The sequence below is a fragment of the Dermacentor albipictus genome, chromosome 8, assembly GCF_038994185.2.
Source record: "Dermacentor albipictus isolate Rhodes 1998 colony chromosome 8, USDA_Dalb.pri_finalv2, whole genome shotgun sequence".
NCBI classification, from domain to species: domain Eukaryota; kingdom Metazoa; phylum Arthropoda; class Arachnida; order Ixodida; family Ixodidae; genus Dermacentor; species Dermacentor albipictus.
Window position 1 is genome coordinate 49,884,985 of NC_091828.1, and position 27,752 is coordinate 49,912,736.

At 46.4% G+C, this 27,752-nt stretch overlaps 2 protein-coding genes across 3 annotated transcripts in view; one reads left to right on the forward strand and one right to left on the reverse strand.

Moving 5' to 3' along the window:
- Positions 1-505: 505 nt before the first annotated feature.
- LOC139048766 (zinc finger protein 84-like) overlaps positions 506-27,752 on the forward strand; it is a 33,399-nt gene continuing 6,152 nt past the window's right edge. Inside the window, exons 1-3 of one of the 2 annotated variants that reach the window (XM_070523352.1) lie at positions 506-742; positions 6,930-7,036; positions 16,433-16,645. In XM_070523352.1, the coding sequence (XP_070379453.1) occupies positions 16,447-16,645 (199 nt within the window). In that variant the 5' untranslated portion in view covers positions 506-742; positions 6,930-7,036; positions 16,433-16,446. The remainder of the gene's footprint in view (positions 743-6,929; positions 7,037-16,432; positions 16,646-27,752) is intronic. The other variant, XM_070523351.1, reaches the window with a different exon arrangement.
- Positions 11,341-11,748, reverse strand: LOC139049243 (tigger transposable element-derived protein 6-like). Its single transcript, XM_070524615.1, has one exon. It carries the CDS (start codon positions 11,746-11,748, stop codon positions 11,341-11,343), a length of 408 nt encoding a protein of 135 aa, XP_070380716.1.

Here is a 27,752-nt window from a genome sequence, read left to right on the forward strand (position 1 = left end):
TGAACTGAATGTACGAGTCCGAACACATTGCCTGCCACGTGAATAGATTAACAAACACAGTTGGGAAATTAGAGCATCAAATGAGAATGAAGTGTGTAAACTATTAAATTATCAAAACTTTTTACAGCTTGTATGCAGATATATATATATATTCTAAACATGTTTCAACATAAATTAAAGCACACGTTCTGAAAGCACAGCAGTAGTGTTACTTAGTCCGTGAAACTACGTTGGAGAAGTTGCATGAGCGGTCCGGGCTCTACTACGCTCGCTACTGCTCCCACAGAAACATCTGTGATGTTATCTACAAGGTACATCGCCGTGAAGAGCGAGAAAGCTACGATCCTTTTAGCCCGCTGCCCGCTGCAGCCAGCGTCCGAGCGATGCCGGCACGCCTAGGGACAAACGCCTACAACACGCAGTACCTAGGCAGAGTATGGGCAGAGTCATGTTCAAGGAGCATAAGCTCCCAGATTTTCTCTCTCGCGCCCGCTCTTACTCGCGCTTGCGCACAAACGACTGGCGATCCCTCAAATGAACGTTTCGTCTGCAGGCGGGCGACTTTTGGTTACAATGCTTTTATAGAATAAAGGACTGCTGTCAGAGGAAGCCTAGGGCCGTCATTTTTATTCCATGGGGCCGTCGTCGGGCCTCCCAGGGCCTGTTCCACTGTCACTCCCCGTTGGCTAGCTGCCCGTGCTACCTCAACGCGTCTGGAACAAAGGTGAAAGTACTTCTCGGAGTGAGTCACTATTACCTATACTTTTGTCCACACTAGAATGTAGGAGCAAGCGCGTTTGTGAATTCGTGCGGTATAACGTGGTCTCGAAATTTCAGATGGCGCGAAACGGTTGCTGCAGTCTTGCAGAGATCGCAAGATCATGTATTCGTACCTTCGATGAGCACTTCTGCAGTTCTTATGCGCTGCCCCTAGTTGAAACCACAGAGACCACCGATTGCAATGTGCAACAGGCGTGTGTTTAGTCGCGATGGGGAAAAGGTGCCTCTTCCCGCGCCAAAACCTGTATATGCACTGAACTGTCAGTGCTGCGAATGTTTTCTCCACCTTTATCTGATTACTCTAGGCTATGCGTCTTTTATGTGGATGTCACGGGATGGTTGTGACTTTGTGCACAGCAGTGGTCACGCACATTGCTGCATTTCTTTCCCTTACTGTTTAATTGTGCTGACCGCTCCAGCTGAAGCGTCAGAACTTTCAATTTGTTGCTCTCAGATAGTGACAGTACGTTTCCTTCATTTGAAGCTTGTTAGCAGCTCATATATGCATGTGCGGGCTGTGGAGTTGTGTCATGCTATGTGCACGTGGTGAGCGCGCAAGTACTCACTTGCCTGATGGGGCCGTGTTCTTAAACGTCCGCCTTTCGTGATAGTTTCGCCGCCGTGATAATCACTTTCAATAAATCAAGCGACCGCTTACCCATGACGTCAGCACGCACTACCAACACGCTTTCGAACACTTAACATCGCATGAGAGAGCGCACTGTGCGAGTGAAGAGCGGCTGGAGTGTATTGTTTTCGAGTGTAGTGGCCGCAGTACGCGGTCTGCACACTATGGTTGGCTACGGCCGCTTTACGTAAAATAAATGGAAAAGGAAGTGTGAATTGTTTTATTTTAATGAATAAATTGTGCTATAACGCGATTACGAAGCCCAATTTAGGTGATCTATTAAACGACACGCATTGTTTCTACGTGTGGGTGTCAACCATCGAGCACTGCCAGAGGGGCGTCGTGTTAGCACGGTACCCTATTTTAAGAATGGGTAGAGCTGAGCAAAGACGAAAGCTGCTCTAAAACACTGCCACCGACACTTGTCGCTTCCACTAGGCAACACAATACACAACACAACCAATAAGCAACAAATATTGCTGCGAAAGAACACATGTAAGACGCCACCAAAAGGAATACTTTAAACGACCACCTCTCTTGCCTCTACTACACTCCACCAGCAACCGAACGGCAAAAGACGTGTTTGTTTATTCAATATATGTCCGGAGCACCCAACGACACTGTGATGTTAAAGTGACATAGACAGGAACTGCTAGATGGCACTAGTTATTTTCTGGTTTTGCCAAAACAACTAATCTGTGCACGCCGTTGCCGGAGACGTGGCCAATGCGATAATGCTGCGGAATGCGAACATTTCAGAATATGACCCCTGCTGTCGCGTATGTGTACTTTTAAAGGTAGACATGCATGAGTGCACGAATGAGCTCATTATACCTATGGCCGTTTCTTTTTTCATGTAGCAGCATGATTGCACACACAAAAGATGAAAAACTTGGAGGACATTTAAGCTTTGCCTTTGAGTGGGATGCGATAGCATTAAGAAATCCCCCCCCCTGACTGCTTCTCACACTTTCCAGCAACAGCAGCTTATGTAACCGTAATGTTTTCCTGGAAATGCTGGTAGCGAACGCCATGCATGAAGGCGAGCTTTCTGTATATTTTTTTCTTATTTCTCCCCTACGGCTGGCGCCACGGATGTGCGAGGCCAAGCACCATCTGGATGGTGTTGCAAGGAACTGAGCGCATCGCGCCGCTCCTACTAAGACAGACCTCAAGTATAAGCTGGAAAAGGGGTTTCAGTTTCTGAATAAGAGAATTTTATCTCGTATAGTCAAATTACAGTCTGATGCTATCACGTCTCGAGGTTGTGTGTACGTCCTACCTTACGAAGTTTATGATGTATTTTACTTAGAGATCAACTAGTTCAGTAATACCTATGCGCCACACAGAGGGCCTTCGTGGTTCGGGATGATTTTTCTCTAATTGATTATGCTGCAGTGCAAAAACAGAATTTTCTGCAACATCATCATCAGCCTGGTTACGCCCACTGCAGGAGCAGGGCAAAGGCCTCTCCCATACTTCTCCACCAACCCCGGTCATGTACTAATTGTGGCCATGTCGTCCCTGCAAACTTCTTAATCTCATCCACCCACCTAACTTTCTGCCGCCCTCTGCTACGCTTCCCTTCCCTTGGAATCCAGTTCGTAACCCTAATGACCATCGGTTATCTTCCCTTTTCATGTCCTGTCCATGCCCATTTCTTTTTCTTGATTTCAACTAAGATGTCATTAACTCGCGTTTGTTCCCTCACCCAATCTGCTCTTTTATTATTCCTTAACGTTACACCCATCATTCTTTCCATAGCTTGTTGTGTCGTCCTCAATTTAAGTAGAACCCTTTTCGTAAGCCTCCAGGTTTCTGCCCCGTAGGTGAGTACTGGTAAGACAGCTATTATACACTTTCCTCTTGAGGGATAATGGCAACCTGCTGTTCATGATCTGATAATGCCTGCCAAATGCACCCCAGCCCATTCTTATTCTTAGGACTATTTCCGTCTCATGATCCGGATCTGCCGTCACTACCTGCCCTAAGTAGATGTATTCCCTTACCACTTCCAGTGCCTCGCTACCTATTGTAAATTGCTGTTCTCTTCCGAGACTGTTAAACATTGCTTTAGTTTTCTGCAGATTAACTTTTAGACCCACTCTTCTGCTTTGCCTCTCCAGGTCAGTGCGCATGCATTGCAGTTGTTCCCTTGAGTTACTAAGCAAGGCAATATCATCAGCGAATCGCAAGTTACTAAGGTATTCTCCATTAACTTTTATCCCCAATTCTTCCCAATCCAGGTCTCTGAATACCTCCTGTAAACACACTGTGAATAGCATTGGAAAGATCGCATCTCCCTGCCTGACGCCTTTCTTTATTGGGATTTTGTTGCTTTCCTTATGGAGGACTACGGTGGCTGTGGAGCCGCTATAGATATCTTTCAGTATTTTTACATACGGCTCATCTACACCCTGATTCCGTAATGCCTCCATGACTGCTGAGGTTTCGACTGAATCAAACGCTTTCTCGTAATCAATGAAAGCTATATATAAGGGTTGGTTATATTCCGCACATTTCTCTATCACCTGATTGATAGAGTGAATATGGTCTACTGTTGAGTAACCTTAATGGAATCCTGCCTGGTCCTTCGGTTGACTGAAGTCTAAGGTGTTCCTGGTTCTATTTGCAATTACCTTAGCAAATACTTTTTAGGCAACGGACAGTAAGCTGATCGGTCTATAATTTTTCAAGTCTTTGTCGTCCCCTTTCTTATGGATTAGGATAATGTTAGTGTTCTCCCAAGAATCCGGTATGCTCGAGGTCATGAGGCATTACGTATACAGGGTGGCCAGTTTCTCTAGAACAATCTGCCCACCATCCTTCAACAAATCTGCTGTTACCTGATCCTCCCCAGCTGCCTTCCCCCTTTGCATAGTCCCAAGGCTTTCTTGACTTCTTCCAGCATTACCTGTGGGATTTCGAATTTCTCTAAACTATTCTCTCTTCCATTATCGTCGTAGATGCCACTGGTACTGTATAAATCTCTATAGAACTCCGCAGCCACTTGAACTATCTCATCCATATTAGTAATGATATTGCCGGCTTTGTCTCTTAACGCATACATCTGATTCATGCCAATTCCTAGTTTCTTCTTCACTGCTTTTAGGCTTCCTTCGTTCCTGAGAGTATGTTCAATTCTATCCATATTATACTTCCTTATGTCAGCTGTCTTACGCTTGTTGATTAACTTCGAAAGTTCTGCCAGTTCTAGTCTAGTTGTAGGGTTAGATGCTTTCATACATTGGTGTTTTTTGATCAGCTCTTTTGTCTCCTGTGATAGCTTACCAGTATCCTGTCTAACGAAGTTACCACCGACTTCTATTGTGCACTTCTTAATGATGCCCATAAGATTGTCGTTCATTGCTTCAACACTAAGGTCCTCTTCCTGAGTTAAAGCCGAATACCTGTTCTGTAGCTTGATCTGGAATTCCTCTATTTTCCCTCTTACTGCTAACTCATTGATCGGCTTCTTATGTACCAGTTTCTTCCGTTCCCGCCTCAGGTCTAGGCTAATTCGAGTTCTTACCATCCTATGGTCACTGCAGCGCACCTTGCTGAGCACATCCACATCTTGTATGATGCCAGGGTTAGCGCAGAGTATGAGGTCTATTTCATTTCTAGTCTCGCCGTTCGGGCTCCTCCGCGTCCACTTTCGGCTGTCCCGCTTGCGGAAGAAGGTATTCATTATCCATATATTATTCTGTTCCGCAAACTCTACTAATAACTCTCCCCTGCTATTCCTAGTGCCTACGCCATATTCCCCCACTGCCTTGTCTCCAGCCTGCTTCTTGCCTACCTTGGCATTAAAGTTGCTCATTAGTATAGTGTATTTTGTTTTCACTCTACCCATCGCTGATTCCACGTCTTCATAGAAGCTTTCGACGTCCTGGTCATCATGACTGGATGTAGGGGCATAGACCTGTACAACCTTCATTTTGTACCTCTTATTAAGTTTCACAACAAGACTTGCCACCCTCTCGATAATGCTATAGAATTCCTGTATGTTACCAGCTATATTCTTATTAATCAGGAATCCGACTCCTAGTTCTCGTCTCTCCGCTAAGCCCTGGTAGCAGAAGACGTGCCCGCTTTTTAGCACTGTATATGCTTCTTTTGTCCTCCTAACTTCACTGAGCCCTATTATATCCCATTTACTGCCCTCTCATTCATCCAATAGCACTGCTAGACTCGCCTCACTAGATAACATTCTAGCGTTAAACGTTGCCAGGTTCATATTCCAATGGCGGCCTGTCCGGAGCCAGATATTCTTAGCACCCTCTGCTGTGTCGCAGGTCTGACCGCCGCCGTGGTCAGTTCCTTCACAGCTGCTGGGGACTCAGGGCCGGGGTTTTATTGTTGTGTTCATATAGGAGGTTGTGGCCAAGTACTGCACCAGGGTGGCCAATCCTGCTGTGGTGAGGGAGTGCGTTACCGGTTCTGGTCACCGGGATCAGGCCACACTCCAGGCCTGTTTATGCAATTTTATATCAACACGCGGATTCCTTTTTTTAATCCGGTGGAAAATTGTACGGCACCGGGATTCGAACCATGGACCTCTTGTACGCGAGGTGGGTGTTCTACCTCTATGCCTCCGCTGCACCATAGGGCCCTTAAAGCTATCGTGTCAAAGGGAGGTTGAAGAGGAGGGCTTTGTGTATGGTCCGGCAGCCTCGCCCTACCCAGTACTTTAGTTCCGAGTCTTCTAAATAAACGTCTCCCACAATATTACAATATATTGACATGTGCGCCTGTTTATCTTTCTCGGGTGACCCCCTTTTTCACTGGCTAACAAATGTTAAACGTCATTGCTCAGTGCAAGATGCACATGCATAATTTAGAACTTGCGTGAATATTATCATTGATTCTATCTGTTGTGTGTGTCCTCACCGAACCTTGTATAATCAGATTGCATGTGCGACACAAATTGTGCAGTAGTTCCTGGAAACTGTGCAGGCACCAGCCATTGCACTGGAATTTTTGAAGAGCGATATATAAAAGCCGATGCGCTTGACCCGCTGATCAGATTTCAACAATTGCTGACTGTTTGCTGCTATCATTCTTTGAGTGTAGCCTGTTTTGGGGGGCACAAGCTGCCCCTGTAAACTAGTTTCGTCTTTGACAGTTTTGCTGCTGCTTTCTGCATTGTCACTATTAAGTGACATCATGTGCGTAACTTTGCATTCGTGATCAACATTGTAAACAAACTCTCTAACCTGCTGGGGCCGTGTTCTTAAATGTTCGCCTTCGGCAATAGTTTCGCCGCCGCAAAGACTAGATTACACAGGTCTGCCTTAATTTTTGTCTGTGCTGCTTTTAGGATATCAATTACGAACTAACCAGACGAACTCTACACACTTGTGATGTTTACAGCTAAAAGAACATTTTCCCCGGTTGCATCAGGAACGTATGTTTCACTCTGTGGCAGTTATTGGTGAAGTGCTCTAGGCCCACATCCCTGGATGTGTGTACAGTCATTTGTCTAATTTGTTTTACTGTGCAACTGCTGTCTTTACAGTTCCTCCTGATGTTAGTCGTGCCCATCAAGATCTAGCCTATCTCTGCTTCATTGACAACAAATAGCCACAAGTACTGATTGCTGCTGGTTTGCTCAATCCAGATCTGGTAGGTGTATCCATTTGCTCAAGGCATGCTGCTGTTTGTGATACTTGAGCTACTCCAGGAAAGGAGGATTGAATTAAAAGGGGTTTGATTGATGTATGACACCCTATGCCTATTGTGCTATACAGGTGGCAAGGCATGTTCAGATTAAGCCACTAAGGCTGGCCATTTATCTGTTGGAAGTTCCCACAACGCATTAAATGCACATATAAAATTGTCTAGGCCAAAAAGCTTAGAATATTGTATTGCACTTAATGCCTTATCCATCACAAAGGACACAGTGGAAGAACAATCCAGAAAATTTGTTTGCAGCTGTACCAAGACAATAAATCATAGAGAAATAATTATCTTGCGAACCACCAACAATTGTCCCCATCTGTGAGCAATTTCCCTGTGGCACTACTGTTGCTGCTTCCCAACGTCTTTTGTGTCTGGTGCACTATCACTTGCCAGTTGTGTCCTCAATGTTTGACTCATTCTCATAAGACTGTGTCTATCTGTACAATGCAGTTGGTGTGCCCCGAGCGATGCCTGTGAATGGTGGCGAAAGCGTTAGTATACCATAAAATCCTGAGACATGTCCCCTCCCCGAAAGTTAACTCATCCCTGAATAAACTCTTGGCTTTAATTAAAAGAGCTTAAAGTTAGCCCACGTCATTTTTTTCTCTTGATCTTCTCTAGATTTTGCAGTAGGTTAGGTCTTGCACACAGGGAATTCCAGTCAGCCGAAACAATCGTTTAAATTGTTTCAACATCAGAAATGGCCCTGCAGGTATGTTTATATGTCTCAGTGTTTGAGTTGTGATTGGCAAGTGTAGGTATATTGTTCGTGGGGTGGCATATTATTGCAATTTTTCCACTTTTATGTGCAGCAGTGTAGTGTACTCTGCATTACATTCTGGAATGGACATGTGGCTGCGATGGAATTTTCTGAAGTGAATATCTTTCCTTGGCTCTTTTGAATGTTTTCATAGTTTGTGGCCTGTGATGGTTGGTGGTCGGATTTGGCAAGGAAAACATTCATACTCTCTTTTATTGTTTTTTCGTTCGCTTATCTTTTGTTAACCCACTCGTTTGTTCCTTGGAGCTATTTGCTTCCACTGACAATCATCGTCTATGGTCTCTGCACATTTTTTCTTCACACAAGTTCACACTCTAATTTGCTGAACAAAGTGCCACCAAAATACCAAGAACGTGTACTGTTGCTTGCCAACATTGTGGTAACTTCGAAGGTCAAAATGCATCTTTAATGACATTTTGTCTCACCTCCATTATTACAGCTACCCATTTCTCATTCTTTATAACATGGTGTCTTTATGAATCTTTCATTAAACTATCTGTTTTTATTGCAATTAAATGCCCAAAGTCCCCCATCAACTTTTGTAAGCAGGGATTATCACAAAATGGGTTTGGCTGATATCAACAGAGCATGGCCTGACATTACGTTCCCATGTCATATGTGTTTGTCCCTTCTCCTCCAACCACTCCCACCATGTCCAGCGACATTTCTCTATACTACTGTGTCTTGTCACTGTTCGTTAAGCTATTTTTATCAGAACAGTTAATCTAACTACCTTCACGAAGCTGAAGTCTTAGTCTGTTCCCATTATGTTGCTGAATCATCTTGGTATTCCCATTTTGTACACAGGCTACAATGTTTGCAATCTTGAAAATTTGCAGTGCTAGCAATCCTGAATGTGGTCATTGCAGATTCTCTCTCCAATTAATTCTACACCTCCGCCTCGGCATCCTCAGTCTGTGTTTTACACATTTTTGAATTTTATACATGTAACAAGCATGTGATGCCCCCTTGGGCATAATCTTTGTTGGCCCGCAAGGCTCGGTGGCCTGCCAGGCTCGGTGGGCAACGTTGGTCAGTGCATCAATAAACACAGACGAGCACAGCTGCTCGGCGGTCAGTCTCAGATCATGAACAGCAGGTTGCCATTATCCCTCAAAAGAAAAGTGCATAACAGCTGTGTCTTACCAGTACTCACCTATGGGGCAGAAACCTGGAGGCTTACGAAAAGGGTTCTACTGAAATTGAGGACGATGCAACAAGCTATGGAAAGAAGAATAATGGGTGTAACATTATTACGGCCACAAGGCCGCCGAGCTGAGCTTGCAGCAGGGCTGCCTTCTGTGGGCTTCCAGGGTGGTGATCCGATAGTCCCCAGTCCGGGGTCCTGCAGTTGCTGCACGTGGGTTATCCTGGCATGGAAAAGACCAACATGGTGGCCTGGTCCTTTGCTAGCAGTCTGGACCAGGATATTGCTCACAAGGTGCAGAACTGCCAAGTCTGCCAGGTGCATCAGCAGGCCTCACATCATGTGGAAGCCACCCCTGGCCGTTCCCACAGAGACCCTGGTCCCGCCTGCATGTGTATTTTGGGGGGCCTGTTCAAGGGCCACTCCCTCCTGGTGGTGGTGGATGCCCTTTTGAAGTGGGTGGAGGTTCTACCTGTCACCACTCCATCAGCAGGCGCAATCATTGCGGTGTTGCGTCCAGTCTTCGCTGCCCAGGTTTTGCCAGACATCATCGTGTCTGACAATGGTCTGGCTTTCACCAGCTCAGAGTACCTGGCCTGGCTGACCAAGAACGGAATCCGCCGGTTGATGGTTCCGCCGTACCGCCCTGCTTCAAACGGTGCAGCCGACTGGGTGGTGCAGACCAAGAACAAGCTCAAGAAGAGCCCGTCTAGGGAGTTCTGGACGCAGGTTGCGCGGGTACTGTTTCAGTACCGGACCACGCCCCACGATGTTACTGGCCATGCCCCCTGTGAGCTCCTGCTGGGTCGGATGGTTAAGACACCCTTGGACGTCTTGCATCGGGGCTTCCAATCTACAGTGCTCCTGAAGCAGCTGAAGCAGAAGCTGGCTGCTGATTGAGGGTGCCGTCTCGGGCCTTTGCCGGCGTCGGGAGCTCCAGTTTTCGCCAGGAACTTTCGTCCTGGCCCACCCTGGTCCGTCAGACAGGTGGTGCCCCCTGCCAGTGCCTCATCGCTAATTGTTCACATGCCAGACGGGGCCACGTGGCACCAACACGCTGACCATGTTAGGCCGCGCCTCGGGACCTGGCTGGCACCCTCAGCTGCTGCTTCAGAGTTGTGGCCCGCCGGAAAACTAGCGGCAACATCAGTGGCTTCCAGCGGAGCATTGTCCACCTCGAAGGCGGCAAGTGTTGCCAGTAATGGTGTGGCAAGCGTTGGGCCGCTGTCAAGTCCGGAACCACTCGCAAGGCCGATGACTGCGGACTCTCCAGACGGAGTGAGGCTGGCTCAGGCAGCACCCGGCGTTGCCACACCTGGCTCGTCAACACCGGTGCCCAGGTAGAGTACTCGACTGCGGAGACCACCGGACCATTACTCGCCTGGATAGCAGCACCATTGACCCGACTAGGGCAGCGGCTGAACCTTGCATTTTAATGTGGACATTTTTTTGTTGTCAACAAACAAACTGGGGGTAAGGTGGTGTAACAAGCATGTAACGCCCCCTCAGGCATAATCTTCATTGGCCTGCCAGGCTTGGTGGGCAACATTGGTCACTGCACCAATAAACACCGACGAGCACAGCTGCTCGGAGGTCAGTCATCATTCATCACCACCACGCTGCTAAGCGTCTGTGTAACGGAGGGTGCCTCGAGCCCTCCTTCGTTCACGAACCCAGGCGAATCGTGACACTTGTTCAGCACTCATTTACCTTGTATACAACATTCTTCACCATCATTTTGGGTACCTACGAGTAAGGGCCTTTGTGCTTTCTTTGCCTCCATTGTCTTTTGTCTGTTACTAACAAAAATTCGCTGATGACTATGATACTCCCTAATGCAAAATTTGAGCGCAGCTCTATACAGTCAAACCTTGTTAATATGTTGTCGGCAGGAAATGACACTTAGGTATGCCTACTTATCGGCCGGAAAAGAACTGTCACGATTCTTTCAAATGCACACACTCAGACAGGCTTTATTTGCAGGTAGGCAGCAAATCAGTGATCTCTTGCCACCATGGTGGCCTTGTCCGACGACAGCACCTTCAAACTCAGTAAGGCCGTGAGCCAGTTTGTCCATAAAGCCCCACTTCCCTGCGAACGTTCACCTGACGCTCAAAGCATGCACCACGTCAGATAATGAGGGACGGTTGTCCACTTCCACATCGGCGTCATCATCATCACTTTTGCTTGAAGCTGGTCGAGGTGCGATGTCGGCAACAATGTTGCCATCGGAGAACTCCGGTGATGTGTAACAACGTTGCCATCGATGTCTCGGAAAATCTCAACATTCACTTGCTCCGGAAGAACGTTGATGCAGTGTTAAATGTCTTCATCAACTTTGTCGCTGCCACCTTCATGCACAACAAATTTCGCTCGTGCCAAGCAGTTCTGCACAGTCGCAGGCAGGACCTGCATCCAGGAGTGTGTAAGCAGGTGTATGGCACCCAGAAGGTCTATCGAGTAGGTCTTGTTGCTATACATGGCGAGCAACATTCTATGCAATAGATTCTTCCAGTATATCTGCTTCACAGAGCGGATGATGCCTTGATTGAGGGGATGAGCAAGCACTGTCTTCTTGGGCGGCAAGAACAGCAGCTTGATACTTGCCATGTCATCTAAATCGACATGTGCCGACATGTTGTTGAGCATGACAAGTACGTTCCTTTGCTGGGCGGCAAAACACCAGTCTAGCTGGCACATGTACTCTTCAAAAAGCTGAGCAGTCATCTATGCCTTTTTTGTTGTTTTTATAAAACACACTGGATGGCCGACGGGCACCTTTGAAGCACTGCGGTTCTCCGTACCTCTCGATCACCATGAGTCTCAGCTTCTCAGTACCAGTCATCTTCACACCGAAGGCGACTAATAGATTTTTGGTGTGTTTACTGTCATTGCAGTTTTCATTTTTAAATGCCAGTGTCCTGTAGGAAGCAAGCAGTAGAGAAGTGCTGATTCATCAAAATTACAGATGTCTGAAGCAGCGTGGGTTGCCACAGCTTCCTGCAAAAGGTCATTCTGCCACTCATCGACACCGTCTCTGACTGCTTCAGCAGTCTCACTGCTTACAGCTTTTCCGAGTATGTCGTGGCGGATTTTGAATTGTGACAGCCACCCGTTGCTGCAGGCAAAACCACTGCAGTTAAGCTGTTCCGCAAAAGTTTTCGCTTCCTCAGCCAGAAGGGGACCACTAATCAGCAAGTTCAAGCTGCGCACTTTCTTCAATCAAAGTAACACCCGAGTCTCTGATACGGCATCTCTTCAAGTTTTTCACTGCGCCGCTCCTCAGCTTATTGTGAGTTTCCACTCGCCACACACAGCTGTCAAGGGCAAGTTCTCTTCGCGGGCAACTGCAGATTTTTTTGTTCCATTCTCAATACTGGGAATTATTTCCAGTTTTTCTTTCACACTCAGAACATGATGCTTTGGCATAATCCAGTGTTCAACTGCACCTCACCCACACGAGACAAGAAAAAGAAACAACACGACACGCCGCAGCAAATATCGTTGAACACTACAATACCACACCTGCAAACACACTGACAGAATGAAGAAAAAAAATGTACTTCTGCGCGGTTACTACGTGAAGTAGTTGGGATTTGACGGCGACAGCAAATTTGCACCCGTACTGGCAGCTTCTTTCCTTTACCGGAAGCTAATATTGAAGGCCATTCTTTTTTGCGCTGCAATTGGCAACACCTGTATTGGCAGGAGATATGTCATGGTGGCCATGTTTTAACGTCACTATCGCTGGCGACTGTTGAGCAGGTGTTGCAACTTGAGAATTGAATGTCTGTGCACATGAGATTTTGCCACTTTTGTGCCTGTGTGTGTTGAACAAGAAAGAAAATACTACACACTAACCGTATGGTGGGCAATGAGCGGTTCTTTGCGGCGAAAAAAATCGTGAAAAAATAATGTTTTTCGAAAATGAAATTTTCAATATCTACAGCTAATATTCCTTTAATTCACCAAGTTTCGAATCTCATGGAAGAGTATTTTGTTCACAATATCAATTCATAGCATCGCTATGAGCTGAATTATGAGCAAAAACAACCATTTTTATCGTGGCGCATAGCTCTTTTCTATGCGTACGATTGTAGCCATCTTGGTCTCTTTGGAAAGAGGAGCCTTCCTCTCTTTCATTTCCCGCCATAAGTCACTCTGTCGGTTTTCTGGTGACGTTGAAATCCGGGGAGAAAAAAAGTCCAAACGCGCAATCCAATTTGTCGACTAGCGCACATGACCAGAAATGCATGCTGTGGTTGGCTGCACGAGGTTCCTGTCGTCTGCTCGACTCCGCAGGTGACGCGATGGCGGGTCTCGTTTTTCTCAGTCGTAGGTTTGTGACAAGTACGCAACGATGTCCAATCCACCGTGGAAGTTCTCCATGACACACAAGTTCAGCAAAAAGAAGAAGCAATCGGCTTATAACTTTCAGAAGCGTTCCATTCCTTCGAAAACATCAAGAATAGCCCACCGCCAACCGAAAATGATGCCGAAGCCGTAGACAATGCCGAAGTAAGCCTACCCAGCTCACCAACGAGTGAAATTGTTACGGACAGCAGTCGCATTCAGCGTGAGAGTGCAATGTGCAGATTTGTTAGAGGGAGATGAATGCCCAAAAAAAACTTCCAAGTTCTTGCTTCAACTCCAGCAACAAAATGGAAGTTGGATTCTCTCACTTGTGCTGTCGATGTTGCGGCTGCACCAGTCGACGCGGAGGTAGGCTTCGCTATCATTAGCTTAGACTCCGTGAACAAACTGATGTCATTTGTGAAGTGCAATGTATCCGGTGGTAGCATCACAGTAGGCAAAAGAATGAGAATATGCCCTTGCCATAAAGATTGTTATCACGTACGCATGCTGCGGTGATGTCGCGTCGGCGTGGAGCTCGCCCTGCATGAATGGCAACCAGAAGAACAACCTGTTCGTTGTGAACGTTCTTGCCACGCGTGCGATGCAAGCCACCGGGAATTGGCGAACGGTGCTAAACGATGTTTTTGCTACAATGAACATTGCTCACTGCAGTCTTCACGCCAAAACATGGCAGAGGTATGTGAAGAAGTTGGCACCCGCGGGGACAGTTGCTGCTGAGAAGCAGACAGCACTGTGCGCGCAATTGGTTCGGGAACTGTATGACGAATTGGAGCTTGGAAATCCGGGAAACATTGTCGTGTCGTACGACGGTTCTTGCACGACACATGGCCACTCAGCTTACATTGGTGTAGATGCCGTCATAGAGCTGTTTACGGGGCTAGTCATAGACTATGTGGTGCTCAGCAACTTCTGCACTGGTTTTGCGCGTGGACCAAAGGATAATGACCTGAGTTATAAAGCTTGGAAGGAGAGCTACACCGGTCAGAAAAACACCTCCAAGAAGGCCGGTGAAATGGAAGTTGAAGCTGCCCTCATCCTTTTCCAGAGGTCACTGCAACCACATAACCAGAGGTACGCCATCCTACTCTCGGATGGTGGCAGTCGCGCTTTTCTCGTGGTGCAGTAGGCCAGAGTGTATGGACACATTTCAATGGAAAAGGAAGACTGTACAAACCATGCACAGGAACGTATGGGCACAATCTTGCGAAACCTTATCACAAAGCATAAGGGACCAAGATTGGAGAGCCTTGGTGGTAAAAGCAAACTGACTTCCGACCCAGTCACAAAGCTGACACGATACTATGGCTGGGCCCTGAAGACTCACAAGGGTGATGTGCAGGGAGTGAAAAGGGCAGTGATGGCCACTTATCACCACACAACATCAAATGATTTGGTATCAGACCACAGCTATTGTCCACTAGGACAAAGCTCGTGGTGCCGACAAAATGCAGTGAGCACTAAGGGTGAGGCAGCCCCTAAGCACCGCTACAATTTGCCTCCACATGTCTGTGAAGCCCTGTTGCCCATTTATGAGCTGCTGTCTGATGAAAGGCTCCTTGCGCTGTGCCTACGAGGCAGTACTCAGAACAGCAATGAGTCTCTCCACTCCCTGATTTGGGTACTGGTTCCAAAGGAACAGTATGTTCGGTGTTCACCGTGCAAGCCGCAGTCGCTGAGGCAGTGATGAAATTCAACGCTGTCTGCAAGAGCTCTGCAGCAATATTGAAAGAGCTGCACCTCAACCCTGGAATACCAAGCTTGAAACACATGGTGGAGAAGGACCGCCACCGAGCAGTTGCATCTGGAAACAAGCACAAGAGCATTATGGACATGCAGAATGCTTTCAGAAAACGCCATTTGGGTGGCCGTAGTCAGTGACTGCATTTCTGGTGGCATTTAGCCACTTTCACTGCGAAATAGTGCATAATTATTTCTGCACTTTTGATTACAAGTGAATTTATTTATTTTTTCTTGTTTTCTCGAAACACAGATTTTTTACTTCCTGATTTGCGACAGCAATATCTCTGCCTTCAAGGCAGGTAGAGCCATAATTTTTGTTGTGGCTCGTAGCTGAGTGTACAAAGCACACAATGGTAGGAACAGATTTTAAAATTTATGCTTTAAACATTTTCAGTTCTGCTTGAGGTCACACAGTAAGGCACCCACAATTGGAACTGTGAAGTTTGAATTGCTATAGAATTACTAATATTTGATATATCAAAAAAAAGTATTCCTACCATTGTGTTCCTTATGTTTTCTATTACCTAGGCATGTCCCAATATTAATTTTTGTAGCGCGTTTTTTTTCCTACTGTTTCTGCAAATGATAAACAACGAATTTCATTTACCTTCAGAACTAAATGGCCTATTAAAAAATAATTACATATTTGAAATCGGCACAAGAATGTTAACAAGTACGGAAAGTTTCATTAATACTGATAGAAAAGATGATGAAAATTATTTTAATAGCAGTGTCCCGCTTAAGCAGTCAGCCAATACATGGGGTTCGATGGGGGCTCAGTGGGGAATTCTTCACGACTACGTTTAAACCACAATTACATATTAAGTAGGTACATGTTAACAAGGTTCAAGTGTAGGTGTTTTAATTTCACGTGTCACTATATTGTATTATTAATATATGGGTTTATATTAGGAAGAGAATGCTGTGAGTAGCGCGCTTTGTTTCCATACAGACATGTGCTACTTTGGCGCCATATCGTAGCCATCAGACTGATAGCGATGACCTTAGGATCTTGCAACCACTTTCATTAGTTGGACTACACCAATAGCTTTAGCATGTATGACATGAAAAAGATATGTTCTGCTGTCGTAAACCTCCCACAGAAAAAGAGGGTGGCCTGCTTTCAAGTATTCAATGTGGAGTGTCCCTTGTAGCCCTTTATGAATCCTGCGCCGAAAGGGTTATTTCGTGTTCCGTGGCTATGCATTGTAATCTGCCTCTGCATATTTTTCATTGATGTATTTACCTCTTCTCTATGTAACAGGACTGCAATCACCCCAATTATTTTGTGCAGGCCTCACGAATGCGATGAGCCTAGCTGAAAGCATCACTGCCAAAATGGAATGCCAATGCCACGCCCTTTCCAAGGTCGTCTGTCAGGTCGAGGTTGGCATGCAGTGCAGCTTGCCTCTGGCTGACAAGTCTGTCGAGTGCTTGTTCAAAGTAACGACTGAGTCTAGGAGTGCGCAGACTACGGAGACTCTGGAGCAGTTAAGCTCTACTCCAGGTGGGCAGTGACCGCCACTTCTCTTACAAAGATTTGCTTGTTTGTGTGAGTGTGGTAAATGGCCAAGTCTGCCTACCTTGATACGACTTGCTCAAGTGTGTGACATTCTGCTGTCGAGGACAAATTAGCAGGTTTGCAATTCTTGTCTGCATACTGATTGGGGCAATATGCAAGAATTCTGCTCTGCTGAGCACATTGAAGCACCTTAGATCGCATGGCTTAATCCAGAGCTCTCTTGCCCTGATGTCTGTAGCTATGCCTAAATCGGTGATAACTGTAACAACATGATTATAGATCAATGCAGAATGTAAGTCGACCTTTGTGTTTAGGGTGAACAAAATTCTTTCATGCAGTTAACTAGAAAACACATGCTTTGTTTTATCGATATGCTCATTCATCGAGGTAGGGGAAAACTGCAGGGAAACTGTCAGGATCCTTGTTCTGGGGCAGCTTTGGGTTGCGACATCTCACAGCACATCTTTGGCGATGACTAGGTAGGCAGGACAAGGCATGTGCAACACTATCATCGGGCAGTGAGCAGCATGCACTGGGCACCTGAGGCGTGCGCCAGTAATCACTTCATTTGACCGGCCAGTGTCTTGAGGTGACTGCTGGCCATACACTCGTTTTGGTCCTCTGCCATCGATGGTAGCTTCAGGTTTTTTTCATGGTGTTTGCAGACTGTAGTGGCCGATGGGACCTCTTCTGTACCGCCAGTTTATCCCAGCGGATAGTTATTCCTCTTCATCACTCTTGTTACAATGTGCTTCAAGCTCGTCCACCTTTGCTGATGCGAAAAGTGAAACCTTTTCCCTTTGCAAAATGAGACACTAGGGAGTGATTCGATTACCTTTGCAATGAATCTGCCTCCTACTTGACAAAAGCGTCAAAGTGAGGAAATTATAGCAGGTTGACGATAGAAAAAAAAGCGACCATTACCAGGCAATTGCAAAATGGCCGGTCGCAAGTGGAAGTGTCAAAAAATAAAAGAGAGAAATCTTGAAGCAGACAATATGAGACTACATAAACAACAAGCTGAAGATTTGGGAAGCTGCAGAGAAATTTCCTGGATCCCGACAGAAGAATGTCAGCCAAGGTGCCCACCCAGAACTTGAATTTTTTCTGATGTGGCTGAAAGCCATGATCACCCTGCAAGTGCCGGTGTCCGGTGATATTCTAAATCAAAAGGCAGAAATCCTGGCGCTCCAGATGAACATTAAGGGTTTCAAATTTTTTGATGGGTGGGTCCGAAATGTTAAGAAGAGAAGCAACTTAAGCTTTATGAAGATGTGTTGTGAAAGTGCCACTGTAGATGAGTTGTCTGTTGAAAGTTATCGTTGTGGCAGGCTACAGTGATTGGTCCAGCAGTTCATGTGCTGAGACACTTATAACTGCGATGAAACCGGACTGTTTTATCAGTTTATACCTGAAGAAACCCTTGCGCTCACCGGGGACCCTTGCCATGGTGGCAAGCACAGCAAGGAATGGCTGACCTTTCTCGTCGGCAGAAACATTTCAGGAATTGAAAGCCTTCCAACCCTTATTATCAGTAAATAAAAGAATCCAAGATGTTTTAAGAGAGTGCATGATGAAGTGCTGTATGAAGCCCTCAAGAAGGTGTGGATCATGCAACATCTTTTCAAAATACGCATTCAGAAGCTGGAGAGAAAGTTGGACTGCCCAGGACACAGTTCTAATTACAGTGGGCATCTGCATTGCGCATGGCCATGTCAAGGACCTCAAAGCTATGCAAGCGGAATTCTTGCAGTCAAATGAAACATCACTCCTGCAGCAGATGGACCAACGGATCTGAACTCTCAAGCAGCTCACTTGGTCACATGTGCTTAGTCGCATGGTGCTATGCACAGACAGTGGCAAGAGCTACAACATTGACTTGATCCCTGCAGGCGGTTTGCTTTTAGATGCACAGAGGTTGTGACTGAGAATGCAATCCAGAGCCACGCTGGTTTTGCGATCCAACTTGAAATGCCGTTGTCATGCAATGGTTGCAACTCTAGCGAGCCTTATCATTCCCCTCTACCTACCGCGTACCCGAGTGCACGAGGGTCAGACCCTCCTGCTTCTAACCGTGCGTGGCTTAGCCATATCCGGGGTAAAGGGGATCCTGGGGGTTGAGCCGATACTGAGTGATTGTATCTTTAAGGCCCCTTGGCGAAGGCAAGACACTTCATTGGCCTGGGCTTCACATAGACAAGACCTCCGGACTGACCCATCCGGGGGAAATCAGTAGTTGCCTTTGCCTGTCCTCCTCGCCAATCTTCATCTTTCTCTCATACTTTCAATCTTTCCTGTCTTCTACTCTTCGTTTTACTTCCAATTTTCCAGGCAGCAAGGGTTTACCTGGTGTAGTTTATCCAAACTTAGGTCTAATATGTTATATTATATCGGCTATGTACAGCTGGCGTCTGTGTTTCCTTCGAGTCTTGTAGCGTTCCCTTGTTGGGCTCGATGGTGTACAGCTGGTATGGCCTCCTAAATTAAATAAATATGTATGGATCTTTCTTTCCTCTGACTGATGGATTGCCCTCTTAACAAAAGAGGGTGCACTGCAGAAAAGTAGAAATTTTTTTGCCACCGAAAAGAAACCATCTCTTGATTTTATGTAATTCATAGTGCAAACCCTGAAAAGACAGAATGATTTCACCTTTCATGGTTGAAAAATGTCTCACCGAATCAATTGGCCCTTGCACACAACAAATCGCGAGCGGCAACAATAGTAGCCACGTTTACACTGATACCTTGGAATTGTACCCTATTCATATGCCGACGCTTATAACACAGCTAAGATATTCGTCCACCCTTAGCGGAAACATGCCGTATTAGGATAGCAGTGAAGACAAATGCCGCAGTTTCCGCAGCATGCCCGCCATGTGTTTCTATGTCACTGGCAGCTAAGCGCGGCCATCTGTTTCTGTCCCCTCAAAGTGGACATGGCTATGTTATTGCCACAAACCTGCCGATATTAGTGTTATTATTCATTATTGATATGGAAGAAACTGTTTCAATGCACGCAATGTACTCACGAGAAGGAAAAAATCGCGTTCGGTATGTTTGGCTTGCTCCCCCGGCCGCTATTTTTGTTTTGGTGCCCCGCACTACATACAGGGGCAGCCGCCTATTTGTTGACCCGTTGTCATCCCACAGCAAACGTGGGATAAAAAAGATTTTTTTTTCTTTTCGCGGGAAATTTAACCCACATAATGAGCTTTGTTAACGTGTAAGCTGATCCATTGGCACGACAACATAGCACCCTGCAGAAACATATTGTCAAGTTGTTTAAGCTGCTCGGTAAATAAAGTGACATGTTTTTGTGGGAATTCGTTGTTTTTTTTTTTTGGAATGCCCAATTTTCCGGAGACAATCTCATATTAGTCGGCGACTGTAAACAAATGCAAAAATAAAATCTAACAAAGCTGCAGTACATTTCAGTAGTGCAAATATTTACAGTAGTATCTCTATACGAATCTCTTGGGATGGCACAAAAATTTGTATTGCCCGAAAAAAAAAAATTGTGAGATATCATCAGGGGATGTACAGGAAATGGTTGACTTGCTCCAAATTTCACATTTTCAAAAATTTTTTTTCTGCGGTTCTAAGGAAGTTGAAGTCTTTGTGTTGATAGACTGGGTGCTGGGTGTTGATAGCTTGGTGCTTAAACACCATTTCTCTGCACCATCCAAAGCGGCAGAGCACCATCCAGGTAAGCTGAGGGCAAGCTTAAAGACCTTTCTGATGAGGGAAATGAGCTTGCTCCTCTCTGCAACATGCCAATCATGCATGGTCACTGAGTATGAAAGGTGGCAGAGCACAAAAGCATGTATAATGTGGATGAGATTGTCTTCCTTGATTTCGTGGTGCCTGTTGACCAATTGCCTGTTGGTGAGCCTCCAGATGAGGCCGAGAGCACTCTCCCTTGGAAGTGATCTGTCTGAGTGTGGTTCCATTGGCACCGTTAGACTCGATATACATCCCCAATATTCGGAGTGAGTCCACTCTGGGCACAGGGGACCTGTCACCAATGAAAAGTCGTACATATTTCGCTTTTGGATGCTGGTTTCCAATCATGATGGCCACCGCCTCTGGCTCTTTTCTTGTAGAGAGGCAGTTAAAACTTGGATGGAGAACATCTGAGCCCAGTGGGGTGGACAAAGTGCCCAGTCGCATCTATGGCTCTCTGCATAGTGTCCTCAACTTGGCCGTCGCTGCTGCTAATGCACCTGATGGTGATGTCATCTTTGTAGATGGTATGGTTAAGTCCTTGAATCTTGGAAAGTTCCTTGGAAAGTCCGATCATTGCGACGTTGAATAATGTTGGCAAGATGACTGAGCCCTGAGGTGTGCCACGTGAACTGAGGGTCATCTCTTGCGAGACGTATCTTTCAATCTTGAGCTTTACATTTATTTCTCTGGCTAAGGAAGGATCGAACGAAGTCGTAGGCCCTCTTCCCGAGCCCGAGGCCAGCAATAGACTGGGGAATGAATTCGTCTGAGATATTCTTGAAGACCTTCTCCAGGTCTAATCCAAGGATGGCTCCGGTATCTTCTGTCCTCCGGTCGATGATCTAATGCTTTATCAGCTTTATGGCATCTTATGTTGAGAAGCTGGCTTTGAAACCAATCATATTGTGGGTGTACATATTGTTGGTCTCGATGTGCATGGTGAACCGGTTGTGCAGGGCATGCTCTGTGACATTACCGACCCAGGACGCCCGGGAAATTTATCTTAGATTGTCAATTCCTGGGGATGAGTGCCATGCAGGCCGTCTTCCATTGTGTGGGGAGCTGTCCACTGCGCCAAAGTTCACTAATTCTTTCAGTGCTGAAGCCGATTGACTCATCATCGAGATTCTTGAGAATCATGTTAGTGATGCCATCCAGGACAGGGGTGGATTTATCGTTGAGGGAGAAGAGGATCTGTCGGATCTCGGCTACAGTAAATTCCTGGTCCAATTTCGGCACCTCACACCTCGCATAGTCTGGGAACTGGGTGGGCGCAGAGCTATCCGCGGCTGGCAGGTACTTGCCTATGAGCCTTTTGACAATCATCTGCCACGTTCTTGATGAAAGAGAGGTCCGGGTAGTGCCCGGCATGTGGGGTTGCCTCTCCTAGTGAGGAAATCCTTATCGGTGGTAACGGTCAAGTCCGCTTCCATCGCAGTTTGCCACAGCTCGCGTCCCCTGATTGTGTCATGGGTGTACCCCCATGACACATGGGTGTGAGGCGTTGAAATTGCTAACAACGACAAGGGCGCGTCCACTTGCCAGGCTGACGGCCCTCTTGAGGGGAGAGTTTGCTCTCGCCCTGTGATAACTGGGACTGCAGTATACGTTGAGTATAAAGAGGCTGTTTCTTTTGAGGCCCCTTCTTGGTGGGTCCATGAGGATTTCGGTCATGTCGCACTCGATGCCATCACCAAATGCGCTGAGGTCGCAGAAGAGGCAACTGTACCTTTTGTTGACTATGGTAGCAACTCTCCTACCTTATGAGTGTGAGGATACTAATAGATAACCTGCAAGTTTGAAGGGGGTACCAGATGCAACTTCCTGAATAGCTATGATTTGGGGCTTAGCTGCGAAGGTTCTTAAATGTTGCTGCAGCAGCAGCTTCTTGTTAGGAAACCCTCCGCACTATCCATGCCTAGGCTGAGGAAGGGTTGAGTGGTTAAGGCGGCCCTGAGAATCGCGGCCACCGTCGGTGGTGCTAGTAGATACAGTCTAACCCACTTACAATACCGGTTTTAACAATATATCTGTTATAACAATAAAAAGCTGCTGCACTGCCAACTTTTGTATGTTTTCTATGGGGAAATAACCCGCTAATTACAATGTACCCAAGCTGCATTATCGGTTATAACGATGAAGTCTGGCTGTTGTGTGTCCATGCCAAAAGGTAATGAAATGCGAAATCCTTGAAAATAAAAAAAGTAAACTAAGAGCCGTTGCACGATCGCCTGCCACTCCAACTGTCACTGCGTGCTTCTCTCCGTGAGCGATGCATCCCAGCCCCGCATGCATCTCTCGCGTTGCCCTTCCACCGCTCCAAACAGGAACAGGGCTGCGCCCATAGCTCTCTGCACCGTGCCACCCTCCGAAACACGAATGGACCATGCCAGCTGCGCTGATGGCACTGCTTCCAGATTGCTCACTCAGCCTTCACAGTTGGTTCATTATTCTATGGCTCTCATTCTGCGCAATTCTGCTAACGGATTAAGTCGCCCGTGCTTGTCTTTGTTCGTTGCTTCGAAGTCGTTCCTGGCCACGTTGTTTTTCAGCCTCGTTTGACTTGCTGTCGAAAAAGAACATGGCTGATCCACTCGCTGATCATCGGCAATGCACAACATTGCTGGTGAAAAGAAATTGTACTGCTGTAGATTTGGAAACAAAGTGCTGCAAACCAATGAGGCGATCATCACGAATGTAATGGCCACGATGGCAGCTCTGACGTGGTAGGGTAGGCTGCCTAAACATTGTCCCCGCGAGAGGTCCTTTAGATCATTCAGTCCCTCTAGGGCTTGTTTTTGCGAGGGACCTTCTGCTTCACTACGTGGAGCTCCTGGATGCCTTAGAGAAGAATGTCGGCAAGTTTCACATAAAGCAAGCAAGGCTGACGGACATGCGATTTTCTTGTGCAAGCCAGTTAGAAGTACGTGGCGAGATGCTTGTGGCGATCTCGCTCTAGCGTTTCTTCTGGGTTTCTCAAGCTGAGATGCTTCTATGGCAACCTTCCTGCATTGTTTAAAAGGCGCGTTTTGGGGCAACTAAAGCGATGCCTCGGCGGAGCTTGTATGTCACTTGCTGCCCGTGACCTTTCTTTGCAGTTGTTATGGCAGTGCCATTCTTGAACACCGATCGCTGCGGCTTGTTAACAACATGCGATCAGAGCGTGCAGGAAGCAGAGTTAAATAGTTAAACGAGTTAACACAATCAGAAGCTGGATGGAGGAACGTGGTGGGGAGATGGACTGGCCTCCCCGCCATTATAGTTTTCTCGGAACAGCTATGCCATCCCCCATATGGATTTTTTTTTCATGCAACCCGGTTATAACAACTAGCGATTATAACAATGGAATTTTTGTGGCACTTGAATATTATTATAAGTGGGCTTGACTGTATTGTGCTGTAGCCTGCGAAGGAGCCAGCCTGGGTTCTCTCCTGGCAACGACATCCTCAACTTCGCTTATGCGCTCACTGAGTGCACCTAAGCCCATTTTGGGGTGCACTATAGCTTTTTGGACCTTTACCAAGCTAGCCTGCACGCTGGTGAAAGCATTCTTGAGTTCTGAGAGTAATTTTATAGTCTCATCTTCCTGTCTATTCTCTGCTGCTCAACGCGTGCGCGGGCTAGAGCCATGGGATGCCTCGGAGGTATCCATGGGGACTGGGACAAGGGCGGGTTACGTCGAGGAGGGTGGACTTCCTAATCTGCGCCATCTCCGCAGCTAGCCTGCTTATTTCTTGCCTAACTTGCATGTTTTCTTTCCTCAACTGCTCGTTAGCTCATTTTAAATCCTTGAGCTCATTCGCATGGTGCGAATCACAAGGCAGGTCATCGCCTCTGAGGGCCTCACGTCCCCCTAGGACCTTGTCAGCCCGAGATGATGTTGGCTTTGTCTTGCTTCTGAGGGTAGTGGGCGTGTGGGAGCGGGACCTGGTCCGCTGTGACATGTCGTGCCTCAGCCTGGAGCTGGAGCGAAGCCGAAAACCAGAGCATCCCCGGGGACATGCCTGTCCTCTGGACCCGGGGCGGGAGCCGTATCGTCTCCTAGAGGTGCAATGGCCCCTGTGCCCGGAACGACCGCTCAGGTGGCCCCTAGAATGGGAGTGTCCTCTGCACTGAGCGCCTGGTGTGGACAAACGATGGAACTCGTCCACGCTGTATGCGGAGCGCCACTGAGGGGATGGTGGCATGGCACCGACCATCTTGATGTGCTCACTGTGACAACGATGCATGGGATCCTGAACTTTTGAGTGCAGTCTTTACTAGCCGTGAAATGCGGGCCACCAGAGTTTACACATGGGGGTACACTGATGCTGCTTGTCGGGGCTAGGGGCACCACAGCCACAGCAAATCGCATCACGGGGAGTGGAGCACATGGCACGATGGCCGAGGTGGCCGCATCTATAACTTACTTCGCGATTTGCTTGCTGTAGAGGGAGCACTGTATGAGTAACGGTCCATACTTGACGAAGTTCGGTACACAATGCCCATCGAATGCGACAATGACCTTGGTGGTTTGGGCTATTCTCTTGGCTGCCAAGGTGAGTGGATTATTCATGTTGATAATCTTGGCATCGGTGATGTTAGGGCCATCGTAAAGGAGGATGTTGCGGATTACCACCTTGGATGTGGAGTTTGGGGCCATCTCTTAGGCACTCAGCTCATGTACCTTGCCCGAGATGAGTATCAGCCATATCCCAATGTAGTGGCTCACATTCTTGCGCTTGGGAGTACTGGCAACCACAATAATTTGCTGTAGATTCGGGCACAGAGTATCTTGGCATAGGTCTTCCTGGCTGATGCCAGTGGCGGCGAGTATTGCGTCTGCCACCATAATCGCGCCAATCTTCGAGGTATTGATTCCACCTCGCACTCCTGATCGCAATCTTGATATCATCTCGAGGAAGTGAGGGCATCCAGGGCATCCTTCCTGCTCGTAGCACCTTGGATTTTACTGCAGCACCACTTGGTTTGCCACGACATGCTCCCGGCTGTGGCGATGGCACATTAGGGTCATCCATGTGCGTTTTGGCACCAACTCTTCTGGCCCCCACAGACTGTCAAGCTTGATCCTAAGTAACTTCTTCCAGCGAGGTATCCTCCCCACACCACTTGATACGCCTTCTTGAGTAATAAGTTAAGCATACCAGGCCTCCAAAAGGCCAGCTGCAGGCAAAAGTAAGCCTAGGGTTAGCGAGGGCGCCACCTCTCAGGAGAAGATAATGACAGTAAATTCGTGGGAAATCCACTCACTGTGGTCAAATATGGTATCGATAGAATCCTGATGCCTTCACGGATCCGATGCAAACAATTGTTTTTGAGCACTCGGTAAAAAAACACTAGAAAAGTTGGTGTAAAGTGAGAGCTGATGCAAGCGAGAGTTCCCTACCCAATATGGGGGGGCTGTGACCACTGCATGTTGTGTGTGAAGATAATTCTAAGGTATTTGTACACCTGTGCCTGAAGAACTATTGTGTTGTTGAAAGCATACAAATGCTGTGAAGGAAAATAGCTGTTCCTAAATGACACTACTGCAGTTTTTTTAAAGTTGATGCGCATCTGCCAGTCCGTACACCTGGTGCAAAATCAGTTGAAGGAATCCTGAAGTAAGGTGTGATCACTAGAAGTGACCTGGTATAGGAAGCAGTCGTTGGCATAAAGACGGGAATTTCACTTAATATTGCTTGGAAGGTCAATTATAAATAGTAAAAATAACAAAGGTCCTAGAACAGAGCCCTGTGGAACACCTGATGTTACATTTACAGTTGAGGACGAAGTGGAAATAAATGAAATGAATTGAGAGTGAGAATTAAGAATGCTAGCTATCCAGTCAATCAGTCGAGGATTATTTCAAATTACGTTTAGTTGACTTAGTAGCTTGTTGTGTATAACCGTTTCGAAGCTTTGGAAAAGTGTACAAATAATGCATCAATTTGATTGCCAATATCAAGGTTTTTAGTAATGTCATGTGAAAATTTAACCAGTTGTGTTGTGCTCAGACCACGACAAAATCCATGTTGTATGTTAGAGAGGAGGTTATTCGATTCAAGGTACTTTGTTATATGCTTCTGTATGATATGCTCCAGTAGCTTACCGGAATTGGAGGTAAGCGATATAGGTCTATAGTTAGAAAAAAATTGCTTTTCACCAGATTTATGCAAAGGCAGGGCTCTGGCTAGCTTCAAGGACTGATACACGATGCCTAAGTCAAGGACTTGGGAAAGATCACTGCTAAGTAACATGAACACCAGAGAGAGTATCTTACCAGAAAGCTGTTTTGAATATTGTCTGGACCACTGCATTTCTTTGTGTCTAAATTGAGAATAAAGTTTCTGGTGCTGTTTTCACTGATTACCACATTGCTGATAGAGAGCACAGGATTAGTATTCATGAACAGTGGGAAAGAGTTGTTGTCATGCATGAACACTGATTAGAAGTAGACATTAAAAGCATTAGCTATATCAGAGGGGTCTGAAAGAGCCATGCCATCTAATATAAAGGAAACTGCAGCAGTTTTAGTTGGTGTGATAGAAGTCAAGAATTTGGCAGGTGAGAGTGTAATAATCCTGGTAGTTCAGCTTGAAAATAAAGGTTTTTAGCTCTTTGCATTTTGATGCACACTTCTTCCTTAGCAGTGTTAAAGCGCATGATACTGTCAGGATTACATGCCTTTTTCAGTCGGCGCAGACGACGAACACAGTGTGATGTTTGCAGTATGCAGCAATTGTTCCATGGTATCTTAGGATTTCTCTTTTCAGTCTTCAGGGTAACGAAATGATCAATGCACAGTTTTACGGACCGCTCAAATAGCGTAGATTAATGTGTCATTACCATGTAGACCAAGTACTTGGAAGGAATCAAAGTTAGAATATAAAGTGTCTGTTATAGATGTTTTATTAGCATGAATGAAGTTGAAAAACTGTGTAATATTAGACTGCATTTAATAGGGAAGGAAAACGTGCACAGCTTTGTGGTCAGAAATGCCATTGAAAATATTGCACTAAAAGCCAGTTTGGACAAGCTGACAACTGAGAAAAACCAGGTCTAGGAGAGAATTATTGTGGATTGGAGCTTGTACGATTGAGTAAGACAAAGAGATAACGAAAGAGAAGGAAGTTCTCTACAAATAGAACGGTCACGACCAGTGCAACTCGGGGCTCACCAGTCAATACCCGGTGCACTAAGATCCCCCATGAACACAAAGTCCGAGGTGCCGAAGTCGTGTTTCTGCATGAACATGCTTAGTCTCTGTAAACTTCTAATGAGGAACCGGGCACGCGACACCATACACCAATAATTATAGACAGTTTGTTTAAATAGAACTTATGCCAAGCAACTTGAACATTAGGTGTGTCAGGGAACATAGAAA